Here is a 22,524-nt window from a genome sequence, read left to right as displayed (position 1 = left end):
ATAACAGATTTGTAGAGGTAGAGAATGAAATCAGGAAAAAGAAAATGGTGAGCACGATAAAGAGAAGCAACCTTAGCAGATGCTAATTTAGCAATTGATTGTATATATGGTTTCTATGAAAGGTCTGTAGTAAATAATAATCCAAGAAGACGTAAAGAAGAGGACTCAGTGAGAGGGTTGTCATTCATTAATATAGGAATGATGACAGTACTGCTATAGTTGATTGCAGTAAATAACTGAGTTTTGTTGGAGTTAAAATTTACAAGCCACTGTGAGCCCCAATCTGTTACAGAAGTGAGATAAGATTGAAGATCGGCTGCCTGTTCTAAGCAATCAAAAAGACGTTTTATCAAGACAGGAGTATAAAGTTGAGTCATCAGCAAAAAGAGCTACTTTAGATGTAAAGTTGTCGAGAAGATCTACATTAATGTAGATAAGAAACAAAATAGGACCAAGGATAGAGCCTTGAGATACCCCAGAAGTTACTGGAAATAAAGAAGATTGTTGGCCTTTGAAGAAGATTTTAATAAAACAGTTTGAAAAAAAAGATTTAAAAATCTCAAAAACTTTCCCAGATACACCATATGAAACAAGCTTATGGAAAAGACCAGAATGCCAAACTTTGTCAAAAGCACTTATTAAAAAGTTTAGAGGGAATTGAAGAGAGATCTAGAACACAATTTTAAAAGACTGTGACAGGAATATTGTCTGGACCACAAGCAGTAGAAGAGTTTATTTGAAAGATGACTTTAGCAACAAAAGCTGGAGTGATTTGAATGTCTAACGATGGGTTAACCTGATAAATTGGAATGGAAGGAAGAAAATACCCATAAGATTCAAGAGTCAAATTAGAAGAAAAGTTCTTTGCAAATAGTTCTGCCTATTCCTTGGGAGAGCTTTTATTCCTTCTTGCCAGTTATTCTTTAACTAATGAGAAGGAACAAAAGCTTTCATTCCTCCCTGATTCCAGGAGGTTACGTAAGAGGCGCATTTTTCAGCTGAGAAAGAAAAGACATTTCCCCAAGGACTATCACGAACAAAATTACGAAAAGAATCCCAGTCAGCTTTAGGGGAGTAGTAAGTAGTGCGATGATAGGGTGAGTCCGAAAAGAAAGTGCGCGATGAAAGTTTTAAGAGATCATTGTATGGTCAGATCTACATAAGGGAGAAAAAGGAGAAACTGAACACAAGCTAGGATCAGAGACCAGGCATAAATCAAGGGGTGAATGTAAATGATTAGGGTTGTCAGGTAAGCATGTCACAAAGTTAACTATTTGAGAAGCCAACTCCGACATAAAACACTTGCCTTGGGGCTCGTGGTTGAGTAAAGACTAGAGGTATTGTCTCGATAAAAATACTCATCTTGGACAGATGTTGAATTCATCTGGCTACTGTCTTGTAAAAGGCCTCCAAGGCAAAGGTTTAAGAGGTAAACAGATTCTATCTGTTGACCAGCCTCGAACCCCTTCTTCATCTATTAGGCTGGCGCAGATGTATTTTTAATAAACTGTTTCCAGTTTAGGATGTTGAATGCTGGATCTTTTAGACTCAATGCATAAGTTTTGATTGTATCTCTGTTTTTATGACTAGGCAACTCATTCTATTATCTCCTATCCTAATGAGAATACAACTCTAAAACTCAGTTTTAAGGTTTTGCAGCCGGCTGTTAGTCAGGTTTCCCGAACTCTGTGGTAGCTCTCAGAGAGGCTGATAACATCAACAGATGAAAAATATCAAAGTATTAACAGTGTCATGTTGCGCATGGAGGGTGTCCCTGTTCATAATCTTGGTGTGCGTTGTCAAGGCCACATTTGGAGCCCTTTGTCACGGCTTTAGGTTTATTAGTAGTAATGAGGCAATGGCTTGGGCAATTAAACAGTGTACTGAGTACTGTCTATGCTTTGAGTCAAGTTCTTTAACTAATTTAAAAATGAATAAAGTACCAAAATCTAAAAAACATAAAAAACCATCATCATCACCAAATCCTCTAAACCTATCATTAACTAATATTCAAGGTCTTTGAAGTAATTTTACTTCTGTTGAGTCTTATCTCTTGCAAAGTTCACCAGACCTACTTGCTCTTTGTGAGACTAATTTGAGTTCAGCTGTATCATCTTGTGATCTTAGCGTTGATGGCTATCCTCCTTTAATTTGTAAAGACTCCAATAATCACATGCATGGCCTGGGCATTTACACTTGTAAAAATTCACTCATTTGTTGGGAAACTGGTAGTGACTCTGCTGGCATTAAGACCCTCAACTTTTTCTCTAACTCAAATAGTCTAATTTCCAACTCGCTTTCCAGACAACTCGAATCATTTACCTTCTCTACTCGACTTACATCTTTTTTCTGATCCTAGTCAGTGCTCAGTCTCTCCACATTCACTCTAAGGAGCTTCTGATCACGATTTGATCTCTCTAAAACTATAATCTCATTCTTTTTCATTATCTGAATCCCCCTATCATCGTACCTCTTACAACTACCTTAAAGCTGACTGGGATTCTTTCCCTGATTTTCTTCGTGATGGCCCTTGGGTAGAAATCTTTCGTCTTTCTGCTAACAAATGTGCTTTTTGCATAACTTCGGGGATTCAGGCTGGCATGGAATCTTTTATTCCCTCTCGACAATTCCAGGTCAAGCCTCACTCTTCTCCATGGTTTTCCTCACATTGTGCTGCTGCAATTTCTAATCAAAAACGTTACTTCCATATATATCAGCAAAACAATTCTCCAGAAAACAGATGCCTGTTTATTACTGCTAGAAACCATTGTAAAAAGGTTTTGTCTAACACCAAAGTCCACTATTCCCAGGTCATAAAATCTCGTATTTCATCACAAAAATTAGGCTCTCATGACTTATGGAGAATCTTTAACAGTATCAATAATAAGGGCAAATCTGTTATTCCACCTCTATTGTATAGTTCAGACTTTGTCACCTCACCTAAAGATAAAGCTGACTTGTTTGCTGAGAACTTTTTATCAATATTATCTTTTGATTCCACTAGTTGCGTTCTACCTGATTTTGCTGTCAAACAGGTTGATCCATTCCTTGACATTCATATCACTCCAGTTTCTGTATCTAAAGTGATTTCCTGCTTAGACTCTTCTACAGCTTGTGGTCCGGACAACATACCTGTTATTGTCTTGCAGAAGTGTTCTCTGGAGCTGTAGTCTATACTTATAAAACTATTTAACAAGTGCTTATTAGAGTCTTGCTTTCCAGCCTGCTGGAAAACGGCATCTGTTATTCAAAAACTCTGGAGAGCGATCTGACTCATCTAACTACAGTACCATTAGTCTTCTTCCTATCATAAGCAAGGTTTTTGAATCTTTAATCAACAAACACTTAATCTCTCATCTTGAATCTAATAATTTACTTTCTGAATATCAATATGGATTTCGATCTTCTTGTTCTACAGCTGGTTTGCTAACAATAATACCCGATAGGTTTTATCGTGCATTAGATAAAGGTGGAGAGATTAAAGCCATCGCTTCTGACATTTCAAAAGCTTTTGATAAAGTTTGGCGTGCTGGTCATCTCCATAAGCTTTCTTCTTATGGTGTATCTGTTAACATCTTTAAGATTATTGAATCCTTCCTTTCTAATTGTAGTATAAAAGTTGTCCTTGATGGACAGCACTCTTCTTCATATTCTGTAACTTCAGGGGTTCCTCAAGGTTCTATTCTTGGCCCTATACTCTTTTTAATTTACATAAACAATTTTCCAGATATTTTCACATCTAAGCTGGCATTGTTCGCTTAAGATACTACCATTTATTCTTATCATGATAAGAAGTTAATACTCTCTGATTGCTTGGAGGGGGCATTTGAGCTGGAAAAGGATCTCACTTCTGCTGCAGCATGGGGCTCACAGTGGCTGGTGAACTTTAATTCAGATAAAATTCAATTTTATTCAGCCAATCATTATCACAGTAGTTTAGATCTTCCTGTATTTATGAACGGTAATGTACTCAATGAGTCATCTACCCTTTGTCTACTAGGATCAACTCTTACTTCCGATCTTTCTTAGAAACCATATATCAAATCTGTTACAAAACTAGCATCTGCTAAGGTTGCATCTCTTTATTAAGCTTGACACTTTCTTACTCCGGATTCCATTCTCTATCTCTATAAATCTCAAATCCGACCTTGTATGGAATACTGTTGCCATTTCTGGTGCAAATCTTCTAATGATGCCCTTTTTCTTTTAGACATGGTGCAAAAACACATTGTAAACATAGTTGGACCTGTTCTTGCAGCCAACCTCCAACCATTATCACATCGTCATAATGTTGTTTCTCTTTCTCTTTTCTACAAATACTATAATGAACACTGCTCCAAAGAGCTAGCGTCTTTGTGCCATCTACTAAAATTCATTCTTGTGTTACTCGTCATTCAATTAAGTCTCATCCTTTTTCTGTGACTGTTCCTAAATGCTCTAAAAACTCTTATTGCTCTAGTTTTTTTCCTTGAACATCAGTTCTTTAGAACTCACTTCCTTTATCTTGCTTTTTTGATTCATATAGTTTGCAATTCTTTAAATCATCTGTCAATCGTTATCTTGCTCTACAATCTTCATCTTTTCTCTTCCAGTAACTTCCAACTCTAATAGTGGTTGCTTGCGTCCTTGTTGGAAGCGAAAATGTTAAAAAAATAAATAATAAATAAAAAGGGAATAGCAGAATTTAAATCAGTCTCAATAAGAGCAAACAAGTCTCGTGAATTTTGCATGAGATAAGATTCAACTAATGGAAGGTTGCATTGCAGACCATGAATATTAGTAAAAGATATGTTAAAACAGTTAGGCGATAGAGATGGTTTTTTATGTTGAATATTTTGGTTTACTTTTGGCATAATTTAAATTTAAAGAGAACTTGAGTCATTCATAGATAGAGCACATCCTCCCAAGCAATGAGCTATGCAATTTTTCAGTCCTGTTAATTAACTCTGAGCCGTAACATAGGTTTACATAACCAAACTTATGCAACATAACCTTATGTGGCCTCGACAATGTGCACCAAAAACATTACCAGGGACACCATCCGTGTGCAACATGGCACTGTTAATACTCTGATATTTTGCAGCTGTTGATGGAATTAGCCTCTTTGAGAGCTACTACAGAGTTCAGGAAACCTTACAACCAGCCAGCCTCAGAACCATTAAACTGAGAGCTGTACCCTCATTAGGAGATAACAGGAAGAGGTGCATAGCCACGTTCAAGAAGGCATAAGCAAAAACCTATGAGAAGATCCAGCATTTATGATCCTTGGCAGGAAACAATGCAACACAGGTTTACATCTAGGCCAGCCTAATAAATAAAAAAGGGGTTCGAGGCTAATTAGGAGAGTTATTCTGCTTACCCCTAAAATCTTTGCCTAGGAGGCCCCTTACAAGATAGTAGTTAGATGCAGCTAAACATCTGCTTAAGATAAGTATTTTTATTGAGACACCATCTCTAGCCTTTACTCAACCGAGAGCCCCAAGGCAGGGGAATTTTAGCTGGATGCAGTTAACATCTGTCCAAGATGAGTATTTTTATCGAGACACCATCTCTAGCCTTTACGCAACCAAGAGCCCGCAGGCAGAGGATTTTGAAGTCAAACTTTATTTCCTCCTAGCCTTTGCCTAAAAAAGCACACTCTACAAGACAGCAGGGCATGGAGCAGGTAGTACTGGGTTACATAATACCAGTAGCAGGGTTGTGATGATCCTAAACCTGACCTGACATGGAGTAATTAAAAGGAGCTAATTCCTGCAAACAGCAACTTGAAACATCAGTCATGATATTTTGGAAATACATTAGGAAAAATATTACACCCAACAAAATACTAGAGATAAGGGTGAGTGTAGGTTTTATAGTTGAAGTGTCTAGTTAGCTAATGAGCTTACACTGCATCAAAACAGATTTAAACAATTAAACAGAATGTTTAAACATTTAAACAGGAAACATACATACATAAAGTAACTTACAAGCGAGTAAACACAGCTCCAGAGGTTCAGACAGAACATAAACATACAGATAGCAACTTACGGGTGAGTTACGTAAGCGTTCATTATGTAAGCAACAAAAAATCAACGAAAAAAACGCCAGAGCTTTAGCATATGCATGTAGTTTTAACTTATTTTACACAAATTTATAATAAAAATGTGCTTTAACTAAGCATGATTTTCTAAAACTTTAAGCATAAAAACGTAACATTTAATATTCTTTTGCATAAATTGTTAAAAGGTTCAAGTTTTTTAACTAAATTTTAGACTAACAAAACTTTATCATGTTTTTGTTAACTTACATTACATAAAAATCGCAAAAGTTCTTTTGTTATTTTCTTAAAAAATATATATTTTATAAAGTATAAAATCTGACCAACATTTTTTTTTTAAATTAAACATGTTAGCTCAATTTTCACACTAAATTAATTCAGATTATGCAAATTAATTCATGCCTAAAATAACATTTTACCATGATACTTTTTTTATCATGCAACAATGAGAAAAACCGTAACTTATATATATATATATATATATATATATATATATATATATATATATATATATATATATATATATATATATATATATATATATATATATATATATATATATATATATATATATATATATATATAAGTTACCGTAATATATATATATATATATACATATATATATATATATATACATATATATATATATATAATATATATATATATATATATATATATATATATATATATATATATATATATTAGGCACCAGCAATTTTTGGTATTAGTTTGCTTCAAGCTGGTGTAGATAATTTAAAACAAAATAAGGTTTAACTCAAAAATAAAAAATTCTTAAGTTAACTAGAACCTATCTTATTTTAAAAATGAGTTTTAAAATTTTGACTTAAAATATTGGCTATATGTCGCCATTTTTATTGAATATATTATGACATTTGGCGTTAAAAAAATGTAAACAAACCAAAACAAAATAGTAAATCAAAGCCTGAGGAAGCATTTTACTTACTGCTATTTGTGTTAAAGAGTTACTGAATCTATAATACATATATATATATATATATATATATATATATATATATATATATATATATATATATATATATATATATATATATATATATATAAATGCGGTAGTGGTGTAGTGGTAAAGCGCTCGCTTCATAAGCGAGAGGTTCCGAGTTCAATCCCCACCACGTCCCTGGTAGTACCGCGCTCAACTTGTTTCTCCGCGCAGCGGCCTTGTTCGTCGAGGTTCGTGTTTCGGAGTTATAGAGTTGAGAGAGGGTTATAACCACTATTAAGTAGCCTCCTCATCTGTAATGGCCTTCTAGGCCTTTTGGTGGTTAATAACAAAAAAAAAAAAAAAAAAAAAAAAAATATATATATATATATATATATGTATGTATATATATTACCTATATTATCAAACGATCTAAATTCATTACAATAATACAAAAATGCCTCCTGTAAGAAGAACTAGACGGTGCAATTTATATGGTGGTAGTTCTTCGGATCTTCCTATTACAGACCTAGCAACTTATGGCGATGTAGCAAGATTTTTTTACAAACTGAGAGATTTAGAAGGCATTTAAAGACAAAAATGTCATTATTCAAAGAACACTTTGTAGTTTAAAAGAAGTTTGGTTTAATTGTAATTCCAAATTAGTTTTATTAACTGAAAAAAGTTTGATTGTTAAACTGTTAAGATTTTATAACAATGTTGTTTCTTGGAATGGAAATAAGATTAAACCTTTGACCAAAAAGTTATTGGAAAAAAATAAAAATAAACTGTTCGACCTGCTAGCATTTAACTGCAAGCTTGAAGCTCTTCCCTGTGATGACAGGAATATCAAATGCTTAGGTTGTTTAGATGTGCATTTTTACTATAGTTGTGTTGGCAGTAAAAAAGTAAGTTATGAAAATTGAAAATAATTTCGAATTGGACTTTGCATAACTTATTTAATTTTTATTTGATTGATTAGTTTATTTTTTATATAAAATTATGTGTTCCACGAGTTATTTTTAAATAGTATTTAGAACCACAAAATATTATTTAGATTCCTATAGAAAAGCGCTCCTATATAAAAGACCAAAGAGAGAAAATTGGTACTAAAGGAAAGTTTCAAATAGGAGGTATTGATAACTCTATTTTATCACCTACCTCAAATAAAAAGCAAACTAAAGCATCTGATGAAGAAATTTATATTAAAGAGTTTGACACAATCATGGATTCAGATCAGGTAATAAAATGTGATGTGTAAACTTTGATTGTATGATACAAACTGTATATTATTTATATAGAAATTACAGCATATTTAAAATAAATAACCGATAAATAATTCTTTGAAGTATAATGTTATAAAATCAATTCTTAAATGGTAATGCATTTAAATGTAAAATTTGCATTGTTGTGAATTTTGATTTCTTTATTTTTTTTTGTAGAGTGAAACTTCCTTATCATCATTAAGTCACACTAGATCCAAGCACTATAACACTACCCACTATCCCAAATTTGCATTAGAGGTAATTAGATATGGAATATCAGATGAAGCGGGGGCCGCCATAGCTAATGCTCTACTTCAAGATATTGGTCTTCTCCATCTAAATGAGGTTATTGATCCAAGTACAATGAAGAGAGAGAAAGAACGAGTGTGTTCGCATGCTAGTTTTGAACAATCTAAGATTTCAAATATAAAGGTAATTGGTTTGGATAGTAAACGTAATAAAAACTCATTGGTTTATGAAGAGAGAGATATTGATGGTGAAATAAAACTTTATAAATCTACCAGCACTGTAAACCACTTGACATTTACAATTGAATCAGGTAAAGGCCAATGTTATCTGTTTAGTTATGATTTTTTTTGTAATTTTTTTTTTCACTAAAAATATATCTTATTTTAATCAAGGCAAGTTGCAAGGTCAGTACCTAAAGCACGTAGATGTACCTAAAGAAAAAGGAAAAGATCTTGATGAATTTACCTGTGATGTTCTCAAGGAGTTTAAAAGCAATGAAAGTATCAAGGCAATAATTTTGGACAATACAAATGTTAATACAGGTATTTTTTTTTTCAAAACACCTGTCTGAAATTTCAAAAAAGTTAGTATATAAAACTTCAGTTAAGTTTTATATTTGCATATCAATATATCATTTTAGGTAAAAATGATGGTTTAGTAGCTTGTCTTGAGAGAATGTTGCAAAGAAGAATTCATTTAGTTGGCTATCTTCTACATGTTAATGAGTTACCATTGCGACATTTAATTTCTAAACTTGATGGTTCTTCCAATAACCCAAATAATTACTCGGGTAATAATAACACTACTTTAAGTTCTTGTTTGTGATCATATTAATAGTAACATTATTTATCACATTTTTATTGCTGCTTTACGTTACTTTATTCTAATGTATTTTATTATAAATCAAAATTTTTAATAAAATATTTTTTATAATATTAATATATTTGATTAAATAATAATACTAATATTTTAAAGGACCAGTCAGAAAATGTTTGACAGATCCATTTCATTTAAATTTAACTGTTAACTTCATAAAAGTTGAGACAGACATTGAATATCCTCCTCCATCTGTTATTAAAGAACTCTCTAAGGATCAAAGAATGCTACTAGAATACAGTATTGGAACTTCTAGAGGGTTTTCAAACAAAAAGTATCTGAAAAAAAAATAGGAGTGTTGTTTTGTTAATTATTTGTTCTTGATATTTTTTCTATTATTTAGTTTGTTAGAAGTTTATGTATGTGTATTTATTAAAAAGCTATATAATTAACTATTTAAGGTCTAAAAATAATTAATTTTTATATATGAAAGATTAAAATTATAGGCCCTATTTGTCATGCAAGGTGGCTGACAACAGCAGTGCGGATAATGGGACTATACACAAAAACAATCAATCCCAGTAGAAAGCTTAAAATCTTTGTTGAATATATTCAAACTCCAATGTGGTTCAATATCAAAAACAGTACTCCAATGTGGTTCAATATCAAAAAGTCACCAAGGGACCTAAACTAATTTTCCAATTTATTCAGCAAATTTTGAAGCTGGATACTGAAGTTCAAGATATTACATTGCCTATTATTTATAAAAACTCTTTTTGTCTTCAATCTGAGAATTTTATTGCTGCTCTACTTTATTCTGAAGAACAAGTTTATAGAACAATTGCTGTTATAAAAATTTTAGAAACAAGAAAAACTTCTATCAAGGAACCTAAAAATGGATTAAAAGATGGTATTAGGGTTAATTCTATTCCAATTATTGATTGTAAATGCAAAAACTGGTCAAAATTAATAAATTTGTATGATATAGACTGTTTTGAGCCCCCTTGTGATGAAAATATATCAAATGAGGAGCTTTTAAAGATGATTCCTAATCGAGGAAAGGCTCCCAACTTTCTGTGCCACTCACAAACAGTTGAAAGAGCAGTGAAATTGTCTTCTGAAGCTAGCAGAAAATCCATCAACCTCAAGAAAAGAAATGCTATTATTCTAGCAAAATGCAAAAGTCGAAACAAGCGTAAAATTTTTAAAGCAAAAAAAGATTATGTGTTGTAGTTGTTAATATATTTTTTTGATATTGATATCGTTTTGGTTAAGCATTAAAATTTTAATATATTTAGTAGTTTACTTAAAATAAAATGTGTACTTAATCCAAAGAAGCATAACAAAATGTTGTCTTATTGGGTGAGGGGGAGAGAAGGATTGTAAACACCTGACGTGGCATTTAGTTGCCACCCATAATAATAATTTTTTTCTTTTGCTTCCGTAATTTAGAATAAACCCTGATAAATAGTGCTAAGTTATAGCACTATAGTATAACATCAGTGTTGTGTATGTTTTAATCCGTTTTTTAGTTAACGGCTAATGTTTATTGAAAACCGCTTGTTTAAATTATGATAACAATTGTTTTCTAACACCCTAAAAACACCCTTAAATACACCTTTAAAAACTAAAAATATTTTTTTAACATTTTTGGTTCATATTAGCAATACATTAATGAAAGTTTTGTGCCCAATATCCCTTTCAAGTATTTATTGTCCTACCTACTAAAGTTAATACTTTTAATGATAAAATTTGATAAATACAAGTCCAAATAATATAAAATCCGTAATACCTGAAGCTTTTATATTTTGCATATAATGTTTTTATGGTCTAATGAAGGTACTCCAGCTTAAAGTATTTTCATTTTCCAAAAAAAGTTAAAAATCTGGTGTCTAATATATATATATATATATATATATATATATATATATATATATATATATATATATATATATATATATATATTTATATATATATATATATATATATATATATATATATATATATATATATATATATATATATATATATATATATATATATATATATCAGTTAAGCTCAAAACTTTTGCCATTTCAATTATCAATAACTTAAGAAATACTAAACAAATTAATTCCAAATTTTTTTACTATGAAGTTCTATATACATATATTTAATTGTATTGGTGTTTTACTAATACTATCAGTTTCCAAAACGAGTAAAAAGTTTATTAATTAGAAAAAAGTGTTAGAAATTTTCCTTCAAAATCAAACCATCCAACATTTAAAAATTACAAAATTGTCATTTGGAGACATATCGAGGAAATACAAGCATATTCAAACTACCGAAAAAAAAAGAAAAATACATGCCAATCCCATAAAGATCTTGCCAAAAAGTTCAAATGCATTTGTTTTCTTGTCAGAAAAGTACACAAGAGCCAGGCTTCCACCAAAAAAAAAAAATCTGAAGCAATAAATTGAATTTAAATGGAGAATTAGTATAATTAGACAGTAAAGTTTACCCTGAAGATCCAAACGATTTATTTTTGTGGCTCCATTCATCACTGGGAAGAATTTGACTTTTGACTTGTACATAACCAAATTTCTTCTGAAACACCTTTGCTATTTATTAACAAACACCGCAAGACAGTTATCTTTTGCCCTGATTTTGCAGCAAAACACTACTCCAAGAAAACAATGGAGTGGTACAATCAAAAAGGCATCAAAATTTTCCCAAAAGATGCAGCACATAATCAAGAGTTACTGGGCATTGTAAAAGAAATCTTGTTGAAAAGCAACAAATCAGCAAAAGATGATAAAGAACTAAATCGAAAACGGATAGCGGCTTTGATCCAGGGCATGATAGCACAATAGCACCTACTCTCAAAAAATTTGATGAAAAAGTTGGAAATAATTTGTTAAGTATTTTTTGACTTATTGCTAACTATATCTGACCAGAAAGTTTTGAGCCCAACCATTTTAAAATGTTATGTAACAAACATTACATTTTGTACTTAGGATTTGAATTTATAGATAAAAATAAATTAAAAAAAAAAAAACTTGAACAAGTATCCTATCCAATTATTGATGATTAACATCAATAATTGGATAGGATACTAATTTAGTTATTAATAATTAATAATTTTAATGCATTTATTGTAAATATGATTAGCAGTTAAGAATTGCACAATAGATTGCATAATAGATTTGATTATAATGATAATTGTAGCTAATATTCAATCAATTAACAACCATTTTTTAAGCATTACAGCAAAAAAAAATTATTTTTTAGACTGAGAGAAACTACTAACCTGAACAGATGACTTTGTCTTACGTTCTCCTTCAATAATCCAAGGTGTTTGACTGAGTTCTCTTGAATATTTATTGTAGCGACCTTAAATATGAAAAAAGTTATGAAATGTAAAAGTCATATCAAATAGTTATGCAATTTTAAGTAATATTCATTATCAGATTCAACTATACTTCATTATAAACCACAAACCTGCTATAAATATTGATTCTTGGCAGGTATTAACACTGAAGTTGCATAATGATGTCACTGATAAAGGTGGAAAAGATATATATCTAATATATAATATATTAGTGTACAGTATATGTAAATAAATGTATGTACATTATATAAATAGATATGTTTACATATACTGTACAGTCTTTTACATTTACATATATTATGCATATACACTGTACTATATTTTCATATACTACTTACAAATACTATACAGGCCTTTATATTTACATATACTATACAGGCCTTGTTAAGAAGCATTACACCATGTGAACTTTACATACAAAATGGCGATTTCACCTACAGGTTAAGCTATTTACATTATGCCAAAACTTTTTTCAATTAGATTAGTTAAACAGTCTTATAAAATAGTTTATGCAGAAAACATTAAGCAGTAATTAATTGTTGTAAAAAATATTTTCACAGCAATTGTGAAATTATTTTATTTGAGATAAAAACATATAAGTTATATAAATTTTTTTCTAATTTCCATTTTTAGAAAATTTTTAATTTAAATTTATTTTATTATATCTAAATTAAATTTATTATTAAATTATAATAGATTCAATTTTATTTCATTAAATTTAATTTAAACTTTTTAAAAATTTAAAATGCCTTGTTTTATGTTTTAATTTTTTCAACTTTTAAAAATTCCTAACATGTTAAAGAAAATTCTTTTTATCAAATTTAATTGTTCGTTTTACATTCAACTACTTTGTTTATTCATAGTTTTATTTTTTAACTAATTAATAATTTATTTTTTACTTATTATTTAAAAAAGCAGAAGTGCTAATATACAAAAGTGCTTAATGCTTATAGCTGTATGCATTGTCAGATAAACCATAGTTAAGCCTGTAGGCAAAAATAATTTAGAAAATTTTTTTAGTAAACTTTATGTAACAAATTTATAAAAAGATGATTTTTTTTTTACTTTTGAATTTGCTTTTTAACTAAAGTTTTTTCATTATCATTAAGTTTTTAGATAGACCTTATTTTTAGATTGATCTTGAATGAACATCAATTAAAAATGATTAACTAGTTTATGAGTAGTATGCGAAGATTTTGTTAAAGCCAAAATGTTAAAAAAAATTGTTGATAGCTTTTTTTTCTTCTTTTTTGACTCTCATTTAAAAAAAACAATTGAATTGTGAGAAAAGCAAACATAAGACAATAATGTTGTGTTATAAATGTTTCAAAAAATAAATAGTATAAGTTTAAATAAGTATAAGTTTTTTAAAGTAAAGAAATTTTTTTTTTAAACATCATTTAAATTTTATTGATAATTTTTTTATAACAATATTATTTAATTTAAAAATATTTTGTAAAGATTTTGTATAGACTTTTAAATTTTCAACGTGGTTTCAAATTAAATTTAATTACGATGCCGTATTTTAAAATACCCAACTGATGTAATTTAACTTTTAACAATATAAATATGGATTTTGAGTAAAGTTACATTTACTTGCATTATGTTTTTCCATTATGCAACAAAATCTTATAACAAGACCTGTATATATATGTGCATAAAATAATACACATGATATACATACATACATATATTATTATATATTGTTAAACTTAATGCTTATTCTTGCATGTTTGACACAGAACTCATGGCAGTCGAGTTAATGGCGAGAAGCCGAGTTAATTGCAAGAAAAAGTCTTCTAACACTTATTTTATACAAAAATGTGAAAGAAAATGTAACAATATCTAACCTATATAAAAATATTTAAATTTAAAAAAACGTGAACGAAAGTGTAAGTATGCAAGCAAATATATAACTTGAGTAAATTTACAACTATTTAAATGTTTAAGTTATACAGTTTTACTTTTACTTAAAAACTGTATGGCAGCAATATGTCCTTAATTTTTGATTTATAGCACTTATTTGCCTAATTTATGATGTTATGAAAATAGATTTATCTGAGATAAATATAAAGTTTAATAATATTTAATAATATTAATATTTAATATTATTATTATATTTGTTTAATAAGTAGTGTAAAAAATTACATATAATTAATTTTATATAATTAATAAAATCATATCAATAAAAATATCAATAATTTTATATTTTATACATTAACGTAGTATTGGTGTAGTTTTAACTTAACACAGTAGTGGTGTAGTGGTAGAGCGCTCACTTAATAAGCAAGAGGTTCCGAGTTTGATCTGTACCTTGTCCCTGGTAGTACTGCACTCAACTTATTTTTCCACGCGGCGGCCTTGTTTGTCAAGGTTTGTGTTTCAGAGTTATAGAGTTGAGAGAGGGTTATAACCACAAATAAGTAGCCTACTTATCTGTAATGGCCTTCTCAGCCTTGGGGAGGTGAGTTAAAAAATATATATACATTTGTGGCCTAACTTGTAGCTTGCTTTGCAAACAATGTTTAAAGTAAGTGTATTATGTTTAAAGTCAGGGGGTTCAAATCTTCTGCTCGCTCAATAAATCTTTCTTATTTTAAAATCTTTCAAATTTTTCAAAATACAAAATAAAACAACTATATAGTTCTATAGATATTATACACATACATCTATAATAAAATTACTCTTTTCACCTGCTCAACAAGAATGGTTAGGTGGGAGCTTAATTAACAGGAGGGATTTTAAAAAACACTCAAAATTTATAAAGAACATAAAAACACCACAAAACATTTGTTGTGCATTTGTCATCTATGATATTTGTGTTATTAATAATATGATAATATAATAAGTTTATGTAATTAGTTTGTAATTGTCTGTGTGTTTCACACACAAAGATTTTACATTTAAACTTTTATTTACTTTAAAATTAACAAACAGGGTGAGTGTCCTAATAAACTCTGGATGGTCAGAAAAAACTTAATAGAAACTAAATAAAGAAAAAAACTTAATAGAAACTACATAAAGAAAAATTTAATAAACCCCTTCTTCGTTTTTTTATATGAAGTTTACAATTTTACAATAGGAAGTTATAAAATATTGTACTCAAGATTTTGAAGATTTTTATTTACTACTTATTGAAGTCCCATCATTAAGATAACTAATTATTACTACATATTACAGAGAAATCCAACATACTATAAAAAATATAATTTGTCTAGTATTCTTTTAATTACAATGCTTTGGAATTCTTATCCTTTCCTGTCATTTCCTGATTAATTTCATTGACTAATAATTTTTATATGTACTAAACACTTTCTTGTCCTTTAGCTGATTTTTGTACAAAGTCTTTATATAGTGGTCACTTTTACCACTAAAAATAAACTGAAAAAAAAAAAAAGTGAACCAAAACTTTTTCAAGACAGTGCAATATTAACATTTTGTGTTTAACTTTGTTTTACTTAAAATCAATGTTTATAATTGAAAAGCGTTTTCTAAAAGACTTAACATGTTTAACATAAGAAAAATTAAAAACAAAAATAATCAGGAATAATATTTTTGAATACTAATAATTTAGAATCTTAAATATAAATGATGAGCAAATTTTTTATTCATTTACATAGTTAGACTTGTACCCTTTTCAATAAAGAATCCCATTGTTGAAACAACCTAATTTTGGGGAAAATTGACTTAGTTCCCTTATAGAAAAATGCTATTCAATTACCTCAGCAAAGCGATATTATAATGCTTCAAACTTGTATAAACTATTATTTAATATTTTTAAATTACTTCTTATTTAATGGTTGCAAAGGTCTTTGCATCCTCTAAGGTTAAACCTGATATTCATATTTGAAATGGAAAAAGAGAATAGTATATGCTTTATGCTTTCACGTATCTTTTAATTGTACAAACATTCTAGCAGGGTGTTTAACCCTGAGTTCCACCCTTTTTACCACTGGCTACTCTTTTGTAGTTTTTAATTTTTCATATTGTTTTTAATTTTAGTGTTATTGTTTTTTTATGACTCTTAGGTCAAAATTATAGATCTGTCAAAAAAAAAAAAAAAAAAAAAAAAAAAAGATTTGAACTCTTATTCAAACAGTTGAAACCTAGAGTTAAGTTTAAACAGTTGTGTCTATTAAAGTTTAAACAGTTCAGCTGTGTCTATTAAAGATTAAACAGTTGAGTTGTGTCTATTAAAGATTAAACAGTTAAGTTGTGTCTATTAAAGATTAAACAGTTGAGTTGTGTCTATTAAAGTTTAAATAGTTGAGTTGTGTCTATTAAAGATTAAACAGTTGAGTTGTGTCTATTAAAGTTTAATTAGTTAAGTTATGTCTATTTAAAAAAACCTTCTATTATAGATATTCTATCTTTTGCTGTTGTAAAAAATGATGACATACACAGTCTCTAACCAAAAGTACAGAAAAAACAATTTGTATAAAGCCACCATATTGCTTTTGACTATAAAACTACAATAGTAAGCACAAGTTTAATAGTAACTTCTTTTAAATTAAATGAACAAACTATATGTATGCAAATGGAGCTTAAATTATTTAAGTATATTTTAAATAACAATATTAATGTTTGTGTGTATGCAAATAAAAAAACAAACATTTCGAAAGGATGAAATACCCATTTTTTTAAATGAAAATGTTAATGTTTGTGTGTATACCAATAACAAACATTTCAAACCATTTTGTAAACAGTCAACAGAAAGTAAAAAGTGAAAATAAAAAAATAAAAAACTGTTATTTAAATATTTTTCATTAAGTTTTTAAAAAAAAATGTTAACAAATTTGTCAGCATAAATTGTTAAGCAAAAGTACTACAGCATAAATATATTTACAAATAATATAGGTTTTTACTTTGATATTTCTGACTCCTTTAAGTTACTTAAAAAGTCTTCTATTACTTGATTGGTTACTTCAGGTTGTGAATTCTTAGTCTTGCAAAAATACTAAAGTAATATAAAAAATTAGAAATATAATACAACATAACATATTTATAATATGATACAACATAATAAGATGTTTTTATGTACCATCATCATCATCATCATCATCATCATCATCATCATCATCATCATCATCATCATCATCATCATCATCATCATCATCATCATCATCATCATCATCATCATCATCATCATCATCATCATCATCATCATCATCATCATCATCATCATCATCATCATCATCATCATCATCATCATCATCATCATCATCATCATCATCATCATCATCATCATCATTATCATCATCATCATCATCATCATCATCATATCATCATCAATCATCATTATCAATATTTTTGAGCAGAAAAACACTTGCTACAAAAAAATTCAATCTGAGTTTAAGACTCTTTAACCAGACCTTCAGTTTTGTGTTCTCTATGATCAAGTGAGATAACACCATCAGTGGAATACAAGTGCCGAGTGTGATTCAAGAGGCTTTAACAAATTACTTTCCTCCAACAACAAATTCTTTAAAACCAACTATTCACTTGGTTATAGTCTTTGACTTTAACTGTAAAACCAGCAAGTTAAAGATGTCTAATCTAGGTTTTTGAAAACTGCATAAAATCTCTAGCTGGGACCTTGCATAAAACCTCTAGTTGGAACAAAAATTCATGACACGAACAATCTCTTTTTTTATTATTCCAATTTAGCGATGATTCCAATACCATCAATATCAACTCCACCTGTCTTAGATAGAGTCAAAAGCTTTTCTACTAAGTACTAGTTAGAGGCAAATAAAGACAGTGTTTATGACAAGTAGAATATATGTGACAAACTTTAGAGACTCCCTCTCTCTCTCCCCTCCCCTTTCGCCTTTCCATCCACTACATAGACATCATTTATCACAAAATTGAGATGTTCCTATAAATATTTTAGCTAATTCACTAAATCTAACCATTAAAAAGTGTGTTGATTTTTTCTTGAGATATCCCTGAATGGTGTACCTTTAGAATTATCGTGCAATTTAGAGCCATACAAACAATTGCCTCTAGAAGACACACTGTGAAGATATGTGTTTATGTAAATTTAGCTCTACTGCATAATATTTAAAAGACTCAAACAATTTCTTAGGTTAAATAACATTAGGGTTGCCCCTTAATCAAACTACAGTTTTTTAACTAAACTTGCTTAGTAATAAAAAAATAAAAGCTTCTCTTTCTTACAGCCACTGCAGCATCATCATTATGTTTTCATGAATTTAGTCTGATATTTTTTAATTGGAGGTATTTTCTCAAAATCAATAAAAATTAAATTTAAAATACAAGATTGTATTTTGATGTTACATTTTTATGTAGATTTAAATTGATTTCTATCTTTATTGATTACTATTTATTTTACTTTTGATTGATTTTTATTTTTATTTTACTTTTGATTGGCTTTTTTAATTTTTCTTTTGACTGGCTTTTTAATTTTACTTTTGACTGGCTTTTTTAATTTTACTTTTGATTGGCTTTTTTAATTTTTCTTTTGATTGGCTTTTTAATTTTTCTTTTGACTGGCTTTTGTTTTTTAATTTTAATTTTGATTGGCTTTTATTTTTCATCATTTATCATTGACAGCAGAAGCTCAATAACAATATAATATTTAAAAACCTTTTTTAAAAATTTATGCTTTGAAACTTAGTATAATTTTGTTTGTTTAGAACTCATAATTGCATGCTTTGATATGTTTTTATATAGAACTGTATTTGGTTGTATTGGTATGAGTTGGTATTTATGTATAAATAAGATTCATTATTTAAAAAAAAATTACTATTTTGTTTTTTCTTTTCTTTTGCATTTTCCTAACAAAATATGAACTCACAAATATGTAATCATATTGCCATACTGTTAATTTAAAAAACAGTTTACATTTAATAAAATAATCTTTCAATTTCTAGTAGCAGTAATAATTGAATTTGTTTGACTGATAACATGCAGTTTAATGTTTAACAATACTTTTACAAACAGTTCTTTAAATGCAAATAAATTATTTTACAAAAAACTGTTTCATAAATGTTAATTTAAATGTTAAGAATATATAGATAATGAGCGTCATTTATCGCACCAAAAAAAATCTTTAGACAAGCTTTTTTTTTGGGTTTTCAATTTAGCTATCCATTTATTCATTAACACTTTACTTACTTGATAAAAAAATTGAAAAACAAAGAGCTATAAAAGTTTTTACTGCTTTTAAAAATTTATCATTTCTATTACAATAAGAAAATATTTTATATTTTCTTACTGTAACAGAATGTATAATTAAATTATAATCTCAAGCATTACAAAAAAAAGTCAGAGACTGTTTTGTTTTTTTTCAAAAAAAAATAAACACTCGCATTTTGTGAACAAAAAAGTCAATCTGAAACTTGAACTTTGACTTTTTTATGTAGCTTGCACAAGAATTTTTATTTATTTTTAATCAATATCTAAGAGTAAAGAAAATATATGTATATACACATATAAATGTATATATATATATATATATATATATATAAATATATATATATATATATATATATATATATATATATATATATATATATATGTATATGTATATGTATATGTATATGTATATGTATATGTATATGTATGTATATATATATATATATATATATATATATATATATATATATATATATATATATATATATATATATATATATATATATATATATATATAATGTATAATGACAATGTATAATTAAAGTCAAATTGTAAAATACCTTTTTTTTGCTTTTCTTTTGAGGACTAAAAATGATTAACTCAAAGAAAAAAATAGATTATATCAATAAAGGTTTATTAAGTATAAAATTAAAAATCAAAAAAGCATTAAACACAACCACAGAATAAAAAATTACAATAAACAAAAAGATTTTTTTTTTTAGTTGATCACTTGTATATTTTTGAAAAAAAAAAAACTTTTTTTTTTTGCAACTTCTAAAGAGTTGGGAGATTTTTTTTTTCCTGAGAGTTCTGCACAGATAAAACCCTAAATCTTATTTTTATTGTCATATTTATTACTTTGCTGAGGCAACAAAAAACAAAAAACTGAGTTGGCTGAGGCAAGGTAACTGAGTAACCCTGGCTAACAAAAAACTCTTTTTGTATATCCTTGATTTTCTACTGTTTCTACATAATCATTAACCATGATAGGTGAAAATTAAGATAAATTATCAAAAACAATCATTAGATAAACAACTTTAATAAAAAAATTTATTTACATTTTTGATAAATCAGCTGCATTTGTTTCATGAGAATAAATTAAATCAACCAAAACTGTACTCTAAATCATAAATTCTTTTTTAAACTTGAATAATTATAAATATAAAAAAAAAAGGAACAAAAAAGTAGTAATACCTTAGAGCAATGCTTTTTTAGTGAGAGTTCATCTACTTGTTGAATAATTTTGTGTTTCAGTGATTCTTTTATGGGAATTACATTTATCGAACTATTTTTTATTCTAAAAATTCAATAAAAAAAAACTCAAACAAAAATATTCAAAAACAATTCAACAAAATTTTTCTTCGTATGAATGAAATTTTGCACCAAAAAAAATTTATTTAAATATAAAATAAATTAATAAGTTCAACTTTTTTTTTTAACTTGTTTAAATTTATTTAGAAATTTTATTTTTAAAATGTTTTTTTTTTTTAAAGAACACAGTTATATAATAACAAAAACTACCGGTAATGTGTTCAATTTGTTGACTAGAAAATTTTTATATTCATCTTTATAACTCTTGTTTGATCTTGTCTAATCTCTTGTTTGTATATATTTAAAATTAATAACTATTTTTGAAATGTTTCTATAATTTCACTTCTTTTGAGACAAGTTGACATATTTGCGTAAAAAAAATTATTATGATAAGGGATCCCTCTAATTTTCAAGGGAGCAACTCGTAAATCTCTCGTAACCTAATTTTGAAATTCATTTTATTATAAAGAACACAATTAAGGGATGAGAGTAAATATTTTTGAAAAGAGTGATAGCTTAAAAAAATTTTAAAGTTACCACTCTTATATAATGAAAATATGACCTACATTATGTAATTTTTTTTTAAATATATGAATTGCTTCATACAAAAAAGAGTTTGGTCACAAGATAAAACTCGTAAAATGTTAAGTAGGATGAATATGTTAAATTTTGAATAGTACAAATCTTTCTAACTCAAAATTTATTTAGAAAAATATAAGTTCGAATTTGAGAGATTTTTGAAGTATGAAAAGTTGACTTTTTATTGTGACATTTTAGGGTGTCTTAACATTTAATCAAATTGTGAAGGAGTTCAAATTAAGGAGATTCGAAATTCAGAGAGGCTGCATTGTATTGAGTATATGTTAAAATAATTTTTAGTTAAAAGCTTATGTGTTAACAAATTATAAAATACAAATCGAAACATTACTATGGCTAACTTTTGCAAGTAAATGTCTTTAATATAGTGCATGTAAGGTCCATTTATTAGTGAAGTTTAGTAACTTTATGATTGTTTTGATTTACATTAAAGTTAAACTTAGTGTGATGTACTTTATGGATAAAGTACATCACACTAAATTTAACTTTAAAATAGAAGCAGGGCTTTGTATTTTGTACCCTTTGTATTTAAACGAAGCGCAATACAAGCCTTGCGACAAAGTAACTTAAAATTTCATAGTTTAACACAAAACAGTCAGATGCTAATCATGCAAAAAAGTCCTAGAAGTGATATATGCTAGGATTTTTTTAGTCTTTTGCATAAAACTAGATTCATATGACACAATCCTTCTTAGCATCAAACAATTCATTTGCATTTCAATTAGGTTAACCATGTACACTAAAACCATATGATAAA

The 22,524-nt window shown here is 28.1% G+C and overlaps 1 protein-coding gene across 2 annotated transcripts in view; it reads right to left on the bottom strand.

The window, feature by feature from the left end:
* LOC100201849 (tRNA pseudouridine synthase Pus10) overlaps positions 1 to 22,524 on the bottom strand; it is a 54,767-nt gene that overhangs the window by 11,558 nt on the left and 20,685 nt on the right. For both annotated transcript variants that reach the window (XR_010640705.1, XM_065805024.1), the window contains exons 5-10: positions 21,054 to 21,156; positions 20,918 to 20,979; positions 20,420 to 20,444; positions 17,564 to 17,655; positions 12,809 to 12,891; positions 12,618 to 12,700 (exon numbers count right to left, since the gene is read on the bottom strand). Coding sequence is in view for 1 of the 2 variants with exons in the window: in XM_065805024.1 (XP_065661096.1) it covers positions 12,618 to 12,700; positions 12,809 to 12,891; positions 17,564 to 17,655; positions 20,420 to 20,444; positions 20,918 to 20,979; positions 21,054 to 21,156 (448 nt within the window). In the remaining variant the exon portion in view is untranslated. The remainder of the gene's footprint in view (positions 1 to 12,617; positions 12,701 to 12,808; positions 12,892 to 17,563; positions 17,656 to 20,419; positions 20,445 to 20,917; positions 20,980 to 21,053; positions 21,157 to 22,524) is intronic.

This window comes from Hydra vulgaris, chromosome 09 (genome assembly GCF_038396675.1).
Source record: "Hydra vulgaris chromosome 09, alternate assembly HydraT2T_AEP".
Classification (NCBI taxonomy): Eukaryota; Metazoa; Cnidaria; class Hydrozoa; order Anthoathecata; family Hydridae; genus Hydra; species Hydra vulgaris.
This window is presented reverse-complemented; position numbering and strand designations above follow the sequence as displayed.